Source organism: Ciconia boyciana, chromosome 9, assembly GCF_034638445.1.
Source record: "Ciconia boyciana chromosome 9, ASM3463844v1, whole genome shotgun sequence".
Lineage (NCBI taxonomy): Eukaryota > Metazoa > Chordata > Aves > Ciconiiformes > Ciconiidae > Ciconia > Ciconia boyciana.
The window spans coordinates 31446313-31459438 of NC_132942.1; the positions used below are offsets into that span (position 1 = coordinate 31446313).

Consider the following 13126-nt stretch of genomic DNA (forward strand, 5'->3'; position numbering starts at 1 on the left):
AATCTTAATAACTAATATGCTGCAACATAATTAAACATGCTGTACTGACATATGGGGAAGTTAGCACATTGTATTTATGGATGCAGCAAGAAGTTCTCTCTGGAAAAAGTATATGGTGTTCTTGTGGGGTTTTTTTAATAGATTTCATTCAATCTACAGGGGGACTGAGCAAGTATGTAACTGTATTTAATAAAGTTGTATTAGGGCCCTGTTACACTAATGATTCTCTCAAGGGCAGATCCACTGGAAGTGATTTCTGCACATGATTTGACCCACTCTGTCGATCTACAGAAGTTACCAGCTCTTCACCTCTGCGACATTAACTGTTATTAGCCAAATCTGGGTTTGCTTTGCTTTCACACCTGATCATTCTATAGTTGTGGGTTACAGCATGGTTAGACACAAATTCATCAGCAGAACTGAAGCAGGGGCAATGACCAACAACAAGCCTGGGAGGGCAGAAATCGCCCGTGCTGGACCTGTCGTCAATAAATCAAATAACTGCAGCCTTAATCTGGCACCAGAAGACAGCCTGAGCCAGGCTAACAGCAACCCTCCCTCTCCTCTGCCACTCCTGCCTGTGTGGTTCCTCTGCTGGCTCCAGTGCATGCCTGACTCACAGAGAACAGGCAATATGACTACCGCGTAGGGGAGGCTAGGCATCAGATCACTTAACCACATCTTAAATCTTTTCAGGGGTAAATCATGACTGTAGGTAACAGATGAAGCCTCAGGGTGCTCACAGTGAAATTTTAAAGCATCATACCTCATACAGCTTTTTTAAGGTACCTTAAAGCCAAATAAACATTTGTTTGTAGTTTTACCATGTACTCTTTTTAAAGGATAACGAATAAAGCAAAGACCAATGACTGTCAACATCTTAAATACTTAAAAACTAATTAGTTACTTAAAAAAAAAAATCTTTCCAGAAGGTCGATGAGTATGGAAGGGGAAGTTCACTCCCTGACAACTGTAACAGTGTAGTGCTTAAAATAAGGACACATAATGTAGATTGAGAAATTTCTCACCTGATAATACATCAGTTTAATCAAATGCAAGGCAAGAAAGTCATTGCAGTTAAGTTTAAAAAAACCCCACAACAACAAACACTGTAGACAAATGAAAGGTTTTGCCTGGACAGTAATGGCATTTGCTATAGGAAAAGTACATGGTAACAGGAGAGACTACATGACCTACACGTGACCAGTAGAAATACTTAAATATTTGGAAGATTACAAGGATATCTTAAACCATTACAGCTATGAGTATTTAATTTACAAATGACCCAGCTCTTCTACAAATTCGTGATTTTCTAGGGAACAAGAACATAACTGTGTCTTTGGTCTTCTCTCTTACAAAAAGAAGAATTCTTCAATAGTTGTAAACTAAGATTAACTAGCGCACGTAAGTATCTAAAACTAGCACCTGACTCAGTAATTTTCACATTTTAATGAAGTAACATTCCTGCTTTAAGATTAATTCAAATACCAAAGATGTTAAAACTAGATCTTGGTTCTTGTAAGAATTTTAATGTATGTGAAGCACCTTTTTTTTCCCCTCGTTGATTATCTAATCAAAAGACATCCCTCAATGCTTGACATCATGGATTTATCCTTTGGTGGTAATTTCACAAGATTGCCGAGCATAAAAAAAAAAAACCTTCTCCCTTCTGAAAATCCTCCATGAAGATTATCACTTTCAAAAGACTCATCAAAAGGAATTAAAATAAACCCATGATTCTTTTGAGCTAAAACAAAATCTGTACCAAATGTCTTGGGTCTTCACTCCTTAATTTTATGATACTCAATAAAATACTTGTAAGTCAGATGAAAAACAAAAGTAGTAAGAATACATGTACCAATACTAGGAGGTAAGGACACAACATTCAGGAAAAACATCATACCTGTACTCTGTCAACATGAACTTTCACTCCTCCAACAACTCCCTTTCTAAAGGCTGCCAACATATCCAATATTGGATTGAATCTGCTCCCTCTGAAATTTGAAACAAAACTCCATTAATCTCGCAATTAGGTAAATACCACACTGCAAATGATGCTTTTATCTCTGTCTACCTTATATTGTCTTCACGGATAAGTACAACAAACAGTGGACGACCATGCATTTTCCAATACTGCTTAATGAACTGCAGTGCATTCTAGGTAAGAAAAAATACATTAGTCACAAAAAAAACCCCCACAACCCAACCCACGAGCACAACGTACCAGAATACACAGTACAAGATATTAGAAGAGCTATCTTAAAAGAACAGCACTGAAAAACCCAACAGATTAAAAAAACCTTAGCTAACAAACCACTAACAGATTTCTTCAATGAATATAAGCTGCTTTCAAGCACTGTTATTTCACAACTTTCTGAAAATACTCCTGCATATATGTTGATCACAGACTAAAGCACTAGACAGAGTGCGGTGTACTGAACTACATGTAATGACCTTGTAAGTATGCATGGGAAGCCAGGGCTTGAATCATAGCCACTGGCATGGAATAACCAGTGCCACCTTCTATGCACTGCAAGTAGCTGCTCAAGCAGCGGGGGCTTGACAGCTAAGCTTTGCACTGCTGCCTGCCTTAAAGTTAGGGAAGGCAGGCAATTTTTAACATTTGTGCAAAGTCAAGCAGTATTTCCTCCAGGTGAGGCTTTCATATTTCCCTTAAACAGAGCAGTCTCGTTCCTCTCTTCATCCAGGAACATTTGTTTTCCCAAAGGAACAAATGATAATTTGCTTGCTACATGACAGCATTCCCAATCACTTTTGGGTGAGTTTTTTTGTCAGCTAGAGATACTCACTAGAACTCATACTGGGCTGAATGCATATTCATCTTGACATGCTTTCCAGAATAAACTGCAAGTTTATACTAAAAGAATACACACTATACAGTGTTCCCCTTTCAGTCTTCTGTTTTATCAAGCTTCACAGTTTATTCTTCTACAGACTCTGTTTTTGTCAGTTTCTTAAAAGAAGTTACAGATAAATACCTTAATGTCATCAATCAACATCATAACATCCTGAGACATGTAGAAATCACTTAGATCAAAAATGATCGAGTAGCAAACTACAGTCTTTCCTAGTATTCGATAAATCTGTTGAGAGAGAAAGCTTCCATTAATCTTTTCTTTAAAATATTTGAAGCACTGAAGTAGCTGAAAAGGAAAAAAGGTATTTTGAAACTATCAAAGTAATAATCAATGTAGAACAGTTGAATTAAAAAAATATTTAAGATAAAACATACATCTCTAATTTTAGGTACTCTTTTTTATTAGGTATGCAGATCTAGATTCTGTTTCAGTTAAAGCAGTTCATTTCATCACCATTCAGCCTGTTTTGGCCAAGTATTACTGTAACTGGATGTCTAGGAAACATATGACAGTTTAATAGCAAGACAGAGCATGCACATTCATAACAGCAAAATACAGTGCAAGGATTTTAAGATATATGCATAAAATAAAATTACATTTCAATTCTATTTAAAATCATTCAGAGACTAATTCAATGTTTATCTGAAATACCCATCAATAACAATAACGTAAAAATTTCTTGCGACAACCTTTGATGTTCCAAGGCATCCTATAGGCCTGTCCGGTCTTCCAGATAATCCCAATTTGCCATTGACTCCCAAATGGAAGTAAGCCTGTGAGAAAGAACCATGAAACCTGAGGGAAACTTTGATATAAGCCTTGCTTACGCTCCTACAGGGTCTCACACAGAAAGCTGTGTGCGTTCTGCTTTAATTAGAAAACAAGATTCCTAAAATGTGGTCATTATTTCTATTGGGTTTTTTCCTTTTTTTTTTTAAACATACATCTATGTAACAACAATCAATAAAGTGAGAGAACACTACATTTGCTAATTGTACAGTTCAAAGACCAAGTGTAATTCTTTTGATAACAACAGGTATCTTTACAGCAGAGAGAAATCAACTCTGTAATGGAAGCAAGAAACACAAGCTGCAAAAAGACATGACGCAAGCAGTCTGCTCCCTAGCAGGCAGTCAGTCGTTCCAGTGCAATGCACCTCACTGCTGGCAGACCAGTACTCTGCTGTAGATAGGGCGTAACAGTTCCTCTTCCCTCCTAATCATAATTTTGCGAGGATGAAGGATTTTCACCTTACTCATGAAGGTGAAAATACAGTTAATACTGGTTTACATTAAGAGAGAGATGTCTTCACTAAGGGTAAGCAGGAGTGCTGGGTGGGATCCTGATGCTATGATTAGGACACATGGGTGCAACTTCAGGCTTGGGCAAAGCATCAGAGTCCTGCCATCTGCATAGTTTCAAAATTCAACTAAAAGTTGTTGTTTCCTATATTAGGTCTTATTTTTACCTTCTTACTCCTATTACTTTTCTAGTCTACGTAATTAATTTTTTTTTTAAATTTTCAAATTGCTCATTGAAATAATTTTTTTAAAGGATCATTTGCATTTATTGTCTCGCCAATTTTGCCTTCTGTAATGCTTTGCCATGTGGATACAAAGGTAAAACAGTAATACAGGAACTCTTTAAAGATCTTCTTAGTAAAGGCCTGCAAAATTAATGCATCAACAACACAAGCAAAAGGGAATCATCTCATTATTCATTGCTTGATTCTTATTTGAGTTAAATTAAGTATGCCTAGTATTACTTCAACTGATACAATTTTGTAAGACTTGCATATTAAAGAAATAATCTTCATTTATTACAGTGTATGAGAATAAAACCATAAAAAACCAACTAAGCTGTGAGCAAGATAGTATAAACGTATCAGTTAAACCAGACTGAAAGGTGTAATTTTTTTCCTTATTTGGGCTGTTTTAGGTAAGGAACCCACTATTACTGCAACTGCAGAACATTCAGAATTCAGAACGTTTTCCTAAGCTCAATCTTTCTTTATGTTATAGGAAGATAATTCAGAAGCAAATGAAAGTGAATGTTTGAACAAACATTACACTCAATAGCTTTTTACTGCTGTCAGCTTGGGGCCTTCCTGATATTGCCTACGTTTCTGCATTAATACCAAGAACTACTTAAAAAAGAAAATAAAGAAAATTACCTATATCACCTGTTCATCCAGACTAAGTAACCGTATTCAAGTGCGAAAGGAATAGAGACATCAAAACATTAACAGCTTTAAATAACCCATCTATACATAACAAAACCAAAAGAATGTTGAACCCCTTTTTGTAGTAAATAATGGAGACTAGAATGGCAGTAAACATCATAATTTAACACTGAAAGGACCTTCATTTGGCTAGAATGTAAAACATAAAATGTTTTCTTAACAAAAGAACTCCAGTAGTATTATAATATTGCCTCTTCCCTTGAAACCTCTTTCTTTAGCTTGAGGCCTCATGTTGTTCTACAGTCTAAAGCAGTCTGAAGTCTACAGAAACTAAAGCGGCTTCATCTTCTAGTAAGAGCTTTCCATCTTGATCTCTTACAATCAAAATATCAGTTCAGATTCAGCACCAGAGTAACTGAACAAGAGTAGGTTCATGCAAGTTCAGCTGCTTCAAGCCAGGGTTGGGTTTTTTTATTAAAATGCCCGTTAATTCTGGAATATTAAAGCTGCTAATAGCAAGAAACGGCTGTGAAGCAGACTGGACTGTTGGGTTGATTTATGAGAGTGAATTAAACGAGAGTGGTCTTTCACACCATCTGTTTCTGTGTTCTTTTCTCTGTTATCTCTGTTATCAGTCTATGCCTATGGAGTATTCTGCTATTCTCCTGTACTATACTTCCACTACATATATACTTTTTCCCTATATATTGCATGCATCTTGTCCCATTTTCTTGTTCTCCTCCTCTTCCTTTTTTCCCTCCCTGCCCTAGACTTTGTGGATCTGTTTACATGACTCCCAGTCCTACTTTCAATCCCTAATTTTCCCGAATCAATGTCTTCCCCTCATCCATTTGTTTCTTTTTACACTACTTTTTTGGACACATGCCTGTTTATAAGTCTAGAGCTTTAAAGCCTTACCATGTGCCACTAGACCAGTTCAAAAGTTTCTAATTAAACACTACTGAGAATTGACAGCATCACAATAGCAAATATTGAGATCCATGGGATCAACCCTCTTTTCCCAAAAATACAGATAATTGTCCCAGCACTAGCTTCCCCTCCCCACAAAGGATGACAAATACTACCGGGGCTTTTTGTTTGTTTGCTTTTTGGTTTGTACCAGTTTTTTGCATAAGCCTGCAGATCAAACCTCAGTTCTCATAATGCCCCAAACACTTTCATTACTTCAGCTCCACAGCTACTCAGCTTTACAGCTATAGTGTAGCCTTTTCTGGAAGCCCACTAGGAAGACGTTTTGCATCAGGTGATTTAATGTTTTCGTGACACTATTTTTCAAAGTCAATTTTGATGGGGCAGATGTACCTACCCATCATGAGTATAAAGAAAATGTCAGAATTGCAAGATGTCTTGCCAGCTTTTGAAAAATAAATCCTAACACAGAAGTTGTCATAGATTATATAGGAATTTAATTGATAATAATAAAACTTAATGAACGGCTCATCTTTTTGTCAGGGATACCAAAGAAATGATAGATGATCAAAAGAGACAATATATACTTCTATAGTAAATTTATGGAGTATCTATTTGTTAAACCAGTATTTCAGGTACAGAATTTCAGGACAAATACAGTGAGAGAGAATCCGTTTTGAAATATATTATCAAGAAAACTAGTGAGCAAAAATGGGCTAAGAAATCAACAAGGCTGAATGTAAACAAGGAGATTTCTTTTCTCTCTGTTTAAGTGTTTCTCAGGTGTTAGGAGCAGTCATTATTTGGGGTAAGCATTTTTCTGAATAAGCTAGCAAGGTTTTGGTACATCAGTTATCCTCACAAACTTATGGAGCCTGAAATATGTTGTTAGGTTCTCTATTTTTGGTTTTACTTTTTTCTGTGTCCTACAGGCTTCTGATCCAGATAATGGCATCAGCCATGTAATCCTGATTTCAGAGGGAGAGACTCGCATAATGATTTGTTCCACAACTGGAACTTCAGGATTGGTAAACTAAATATGTTCATTATACTTCCCCCAGACATTCAGAATTCATCACTCTTGTTTGAGACAATTTGTGTAAATTCAAAGTTAGACAAAAGCTTTATATACCTGATCCACGATCAAACTTCAGGTGGTGAAGTATGAAATATATCAAGTGCACATCTGTGATTCTGGATCAGCTTACTTGTCTGACAGTTTCCTGCAGCTTGTTAAGGCATGTGTATGTACAGTGGGACTATTTTCAAGGTTTTTTCAGAGGAAGGGTCCAGGTGTATCAGAGACAGAGGTAAATAGGCACCCAGTAATCATACAGATTTTTATTAGGACTTTTGACAAGTTTACCTACAATTGCCCATCAACGCATTTATCATTCAGAGCAGCATTTGTCACAGTCTCTTATATTTAAATGTATTTCCAGGACAAACAGCAGTGGATAGCTTGAAGCACACATTCAGTGTAGCCACAGCCCTATATATGAAGTACTAAAAATGACTGAACAGAAAAGAGGCCATGGTAGCACTAAGAGAATGCTGAAATGGGCCAGTATGGCCCGTAGATGCCATTCATCTTTCACTGCTGGCTTCACGTGGCATTGACAGCTACCTGAACAGATGCAGCTAAGCTGGCATCATCAGTGAGGCTCCGTACAGATAAGGGCTAAAAGGCCCAGCCTTCTAAGTGAAAGGATATGGTAGTCTGCTAGCAGACTACTTGCCTGTGTAGAAAAAGGAAAACTTGAAGCCTTCACAGAGGATAAAGGAGATTCTGAAGACGTCCTTCAGGCCAGTAATTTTTGACCATAGATTTTCAAATGTGCTGAGTTAAAGGGGTAAACCAAAAAGGGTTTAAACACCAAACCTCCTGAATATAGTCAACTCAAGGGACTTGTAAAAAACTAGTTAGACAAGACTGTGTAACGCCTGTTATAGGGGCTACACTATGAAATTACAAGATGGTTTATGCCTACTGCCTTAATCCATTTCTTTGACTATTGCTCATTTACTTGTTTTTCCATCAAGTTTCGCTTAGTCTACTGTGCTATTAATATTATTAAAATTTTATTATTCATTCATTATTCTTTGAAGGTGGCTCAGGTAATAAGCCTAATCAGATAATACAGAACATCTGGGCTTCAGTGTTTCACTGAAAGCTCTAACTAGGCATGTATAACTGACCAGTGTCAGCACATCTTGCCACTGAATAACACAAAAAGGTAGATAACAAGCTTAAGGAGAAACAAGTCTAATAGCTTGATATAAATTCTATTTGTTACAAAAGAAATGTATAGACAAATATTTTTAAATGCAGAATTCCTTACTTTGACAAGTTCTTTTTGAGCCCATATCTGAATTGGTTCCACCTGCTGGGGGGTCTGAGTCTGGATTCCATATGTGTTCAGAAAAACTTGTAGGCTATGAATGAAATAATGACAAATTTAGTGACAAACCACAGAAAAGTCTTAGTTTTAACAATTATCTTGGCAGCAGATACACGAATAGCAGTATTATATGCGACACTTCCTTGAATACCTTAGGCAAAGTTAAGATGCCTACTGTTCAACACTTCCTTAATATATACATTCTTAATAAAAGTAAATACATACCGTTGACTTTCTGCTATCAGGGCCACATGTACTACCAAATCATTTTCTAAAGGGCCCTAGAAAATAATGAAAAAATGTTTATTAGCATTGCTCACTAAATATTTTGTTAGATATAGCATGAATAGGGACTCTGTCTATTTAAACAATTCATGAGTATGACAGACATCACTGTCTGCATTGATTTTTCTTACCGTGTGAACAAATTGAAAGAACAACACAGGACTAAAACTTGTCAATCCCAAAACTATGGGAAGACTGTCCTATCAGTAATACTTTGCAAGATGCATTCTGGAGAATTAATAATAAATGGGATTCTGGTAATAATTTCCACTGTTTGGTTTAGGGTTTGTTTGTTTTTTTAATTAAAAAAAAACACATAGGAAAAACATTTTGCTTCATACAAAAATTTAGAATTTATACAATTGATGTATTTCCTTTATACCTGATATGACATAATGTTTTGATACAGAATTTTGCAAAGAGTTAAATAACTCAGCTATTTGGATAACCAAAAATACTAATTTTAAAATGTTGAACTGATGATTTCAACCCTTTACTCTGAAATATTTTGATCAGACAGCTACTCTTCACAGTTATATGATTCTATGTATCACATTTTACAGGAGATAACAGCATTTCCTTGCATTGTTTATAACAAAGATACTTCATGTTTGAAATAAATCCTAGTATTTTGCATCAGGAAACCATGCAAATAGGAATGAATTCAACATGAATCATTGACTCAACTCCCTGGGTCTTGAAATGGCAATTCACCTTTCTTTTCACTGGCAGCATGCATTACTAGCTAAAAAATGAGATGTCCAAGTTATTCCTTGTTCATTTCTTCTCTGGCATTCAATGACTGTAAAATCGAAAGAACTAAGAGCAGCACACATTTTCATTCCTAAAATGCTTTTTGTCTACTTTTGTCTAGAAACTACCAGAACATGAATGACAAAAGTTAATTGATTATATAAAAATACAGCATTTTCTGTGAAGATAGACAGACAGACATATTAATTTAGAACAAAAAGTTCAGAGTGAACACTTGCTTGTTCGGGCATCTGTGAGCCTTGATATCAAGTTAGATCTTATGGATTTACAAAAGAAATTCTTGATAACATTTTCCCAAAAGTCTACCAGCATTACATTTCCGCTAAGAATTTTGGAGTTTTTGCCACGAGGTAAGTTTGTGATCAAAGTACGTGCACAAAGAGACCAGATTAAGAAGTCAGAAGTTCAAGTGACATTAAAAGATTTTCCTCCTCAGAGTAAGTTGATCATGCTATCAATTGCATTTATACAAACAGTAAGAAAACTCAAACCAATTCTCTACCATCATCAGTGCATTACGTTTATAAAACAAAAAGCAAAGACCCCCCAGAAAACAAGAGAGCCCCCTCCAAGACTGTATTGATGTATAGACAGCTTGTGATCTAACTTGGGAAGTGGTCTTCAAGTTAAGGCTCAACTTAATTATTACTGTATTAATGACGAACTCAGTGGGACTGTGTAACCATAGACTGTAAGCCGTACATAAATCTGTGTTCTGCATCTCCGTTGAGGTACATCCTTCTCCGATACCAGTACTAATGCCTCTCATACAGAGCCATACCCAATGACGTGACTCATTTATAGCAGCCAGTAAGTGGTGGTTCTAACATGGGCCATAACGAAGCAAATGCATCTGCAGCACAACACAAGATCTGTGTGAAAAAACACTAGACTTTGAAAACGTATTGTGGAAAAATGTAACTATAATTGCTGTACAACGAAACAGAAAGTTACGTTCATTGTCATTTAACATGTCAAGGCCCAGAGGATCACAAGTAGTGGTCTAGAAAAACACAGATCAAAATAAAAGATACAAAACTCATGAAAAAGTATGTCATTCTTTTCAGTAATGATCATGATATATAGCATTTGCTACATATTTTTAAAAAAATATGTGGAAAAGCATTAAACTCCTAAATATTCCACTAAATAAATCCTGCTGTTGTTAAAAGTTCCACTTTAATGCGTTCGATTTCACATTTGTCTAATAATGCAAGCTAAGATGTTGTTCACACAACATCAATCACCGTCTCCCCAAGACACTGCAACAGACCCCCCTCCCCTGGTTCACCCTTCTGCCTCGCAGTTTCACATCGGATAGTGGGCAGAAGGATCTGTTTCAACTGTATTCTGCATGCTGTGCAAATGATAAAGATACCCCAGTGTTTCAGAAGACCAAGATAAAAGACAGATTAGTTGTTCTTCCTCTCAAAAAAAAAAATTTAAAATATTAAAAAATCATAGTTTTTAACAGAGTTGTAAACTGTTGGAGGCAGGATAAAAGGAAAAATCCCTGACTCCGTTCCTGGCACGAGCAGAGAAAGCAGCTCAGTATTAGTCTTTTGCTGCCCTCTCACCGGACAGATGCTACCACTATATGCCTTTCTGCACACATTCCCAGGAAATCTCAGAACTTCAGAACTCCGAAAAAAATCCATTCATTTTGAACATGTGAGAAAGTGGGCATGATACTCAAGAACACCGATTAAAATGGTACCTACTGGGCTTTCCAAGTACACGGGGCAAGATGAGGAAAACAGAAATAGCATGCAACAGAAGAAATTGTACATGACCCAAATAATCCACCTTGCTGCTACGAAACTACAACTGAACCGTTACAAAACACGTCTGCTTCTGGAAGCATCTAAATACTGCCAAACAGTTTATGGTCAATGCTACTAACACACCAGACTTTTTAAATGAAATACAATATGGACACACATGTGCCTTAAATTCTAAAATAACATTTAACGATTTTAGAATTGTGTTAACTGTGGTAGACAACTGTATTAAGAGAAATGAAAGCAAGAATATGCTTATAATTAACATTACAAAACAAATCATCCAATACGATACATCTCTCGAAACCATCAAAATTAGACATGCTCTAACCCTAAACAGAATTTAGGTAGCTGAAAAAATCTTAATATGGCTCAGTCTACCTACACTTAGTAATTTTAGTTCCTTCTTTACATGTTACCTACTTCCCTGAAAATAAAAAAAGAAGCAGTCTATCATTTTGACTATTCTCTTCCCAACATCATCAATGGGCATCAACCTTAATTTCCAGTACCTTAAATGAAGTCCTCACAAATGATTACTTAGTTTACAAAGCAAAACATTAAAAGAATATAGTCATCACGTGCAGTCAGAGAATTTATTTAAATGCAACCCTATACATATATTTCAAGTTAACCCAGAAGATAAATTAGTCTTACTTTGACAATTTAGTAGATTATAATTTTTTGTTAAATACAAAATTAAATATAAGACAGCAATAAATCAGTTTTCATATGCTCCAGTAAAATACAAAGCAAATGCTCCAGTAAAATACCAAACAAAACCAGAAAATCCCCACACCACCTTGTTTCTCAAATGTTATTGTTACTATACAGGCCCTCTTACATACTAAATTCTCCCAAAACAGAATGCAACAACCAAAACTGTGTTATAATATAATCTCTCCTGGATATGGAGACAGTAAAAAGGAATAATAAAATAAGGTCTTCTGAGGAATCCAGTTCTGAAGAGTTATCCCCACTGAAACAAAATGCCCTGCATTATCTTCTTCCAATAAAGTCAACGGAGCATGGATGATTCCATTTTCTTTTTAACTCACAAATGGGATTTAACCTGAAACACTACTGACCATTTAGCATCACAAAGCAAATTATTTGTGCAAAGGAGAACGTCTCTGACTGCTGTTAGACTTCTTTGTGTTTTGGAACACAGACTAAAACTAGCAAAGAGAATCCTGCACCAGGGCCACACTGGCATTTCCCCAGGAGGGAACGTATAGACACCTCTTCCTGAAAGTGAAAAATAAGGGGTTTGGGGCATTAACTTAGGAGAGAAAACATTTCCTTATAACTATTGTGCTGGTTGTGGCTGGGGTAGAGTTAATTTTCTTCACAGTAGCTAGTATGGGGCTATGTTTTGGATTGGTGCTGAAAACAGTGTTGATAACACAGGGATGTTTTCGTTCCTGCTGAGCAGTGCTTGCACAGAGTCAAGGCCTCTTCTGCTCCTCACCCCACCCCACCAGCGAGTGGGCTGGGGGTGCACACGAAGCTGGGAGGGGACATGGCTGGGACAGCTGACCCCAACTGCCCAAAGGGCTATTCCAGACCATACGGCGTCATGCTCAGCATAGAAAGCTGGGGAAGAAGAAGGAAGGGGGAGACATTCAGAGTTACGGCATTTGTCTTCCCAAGGAACCGTTATGCGTGATGGAGCCCTGCTTTCCTGGAGATGGCTGAACTCCTGCCTGCCCATGGGAAGGAGTGAATGAATTCCTTGTTTTGCTTTGCTTGCGTGTGTGGCTTTTGCTTTCCCTATTAAACTGTGTTTCTCTCAACCCACAAGTTTTCTCACTTTTACTCTTCCGATTCTCTCCCCCATCCCAGTGAGGGGGGAGTGAGTGAGCGGCTGTGTGGGGCTCAGTTGCTGGCTGG

General features: G+C 36.9%; 1 protein-coding gene across 3 annotated transcripts in view; it reads right to left on the reverse strand.

Annotated features, from left to right (window-relative positions):
• The window catches only part of PHKB (phosphorylase kinase regulatory subunit beta), an 87862-nt gene that overhangs the window by 21991 nt on the left and 52745 nt on the right, over positions 1 to 13126 (reverse strand). For all 3 annotated transcript variants that reach the window (XM_072871828.1, XM_072871829.1, XM_072871830.1), the window contains 6 exons: positions 8619 to 8674; positions 8334 to 8427; positions 3569 to 3652; positions 3000 to 3104; positions 2075 to 2157; positions 1904 to 1994 (listed from right to left, as the gene is read on the reverse strand). In XM_072871828.1, coding sequence (XP_072727929.1) covers positions 1904 to 1994; positions 2075 to 2157; positions 3000 to 3104; positions 3569 to 3652; positions 8334 to 8427; positions 8619 to 8674 — 513 coding nt within the window. The remainder of the gene's footprint in view (positions 1 to 1903; positions 1995 to 2074; positions 2158 to 2999; positions 3105 to 3568; positions 3653 to 8333; positions 8428 to 8618; positions 8675 to 13126) is intronic.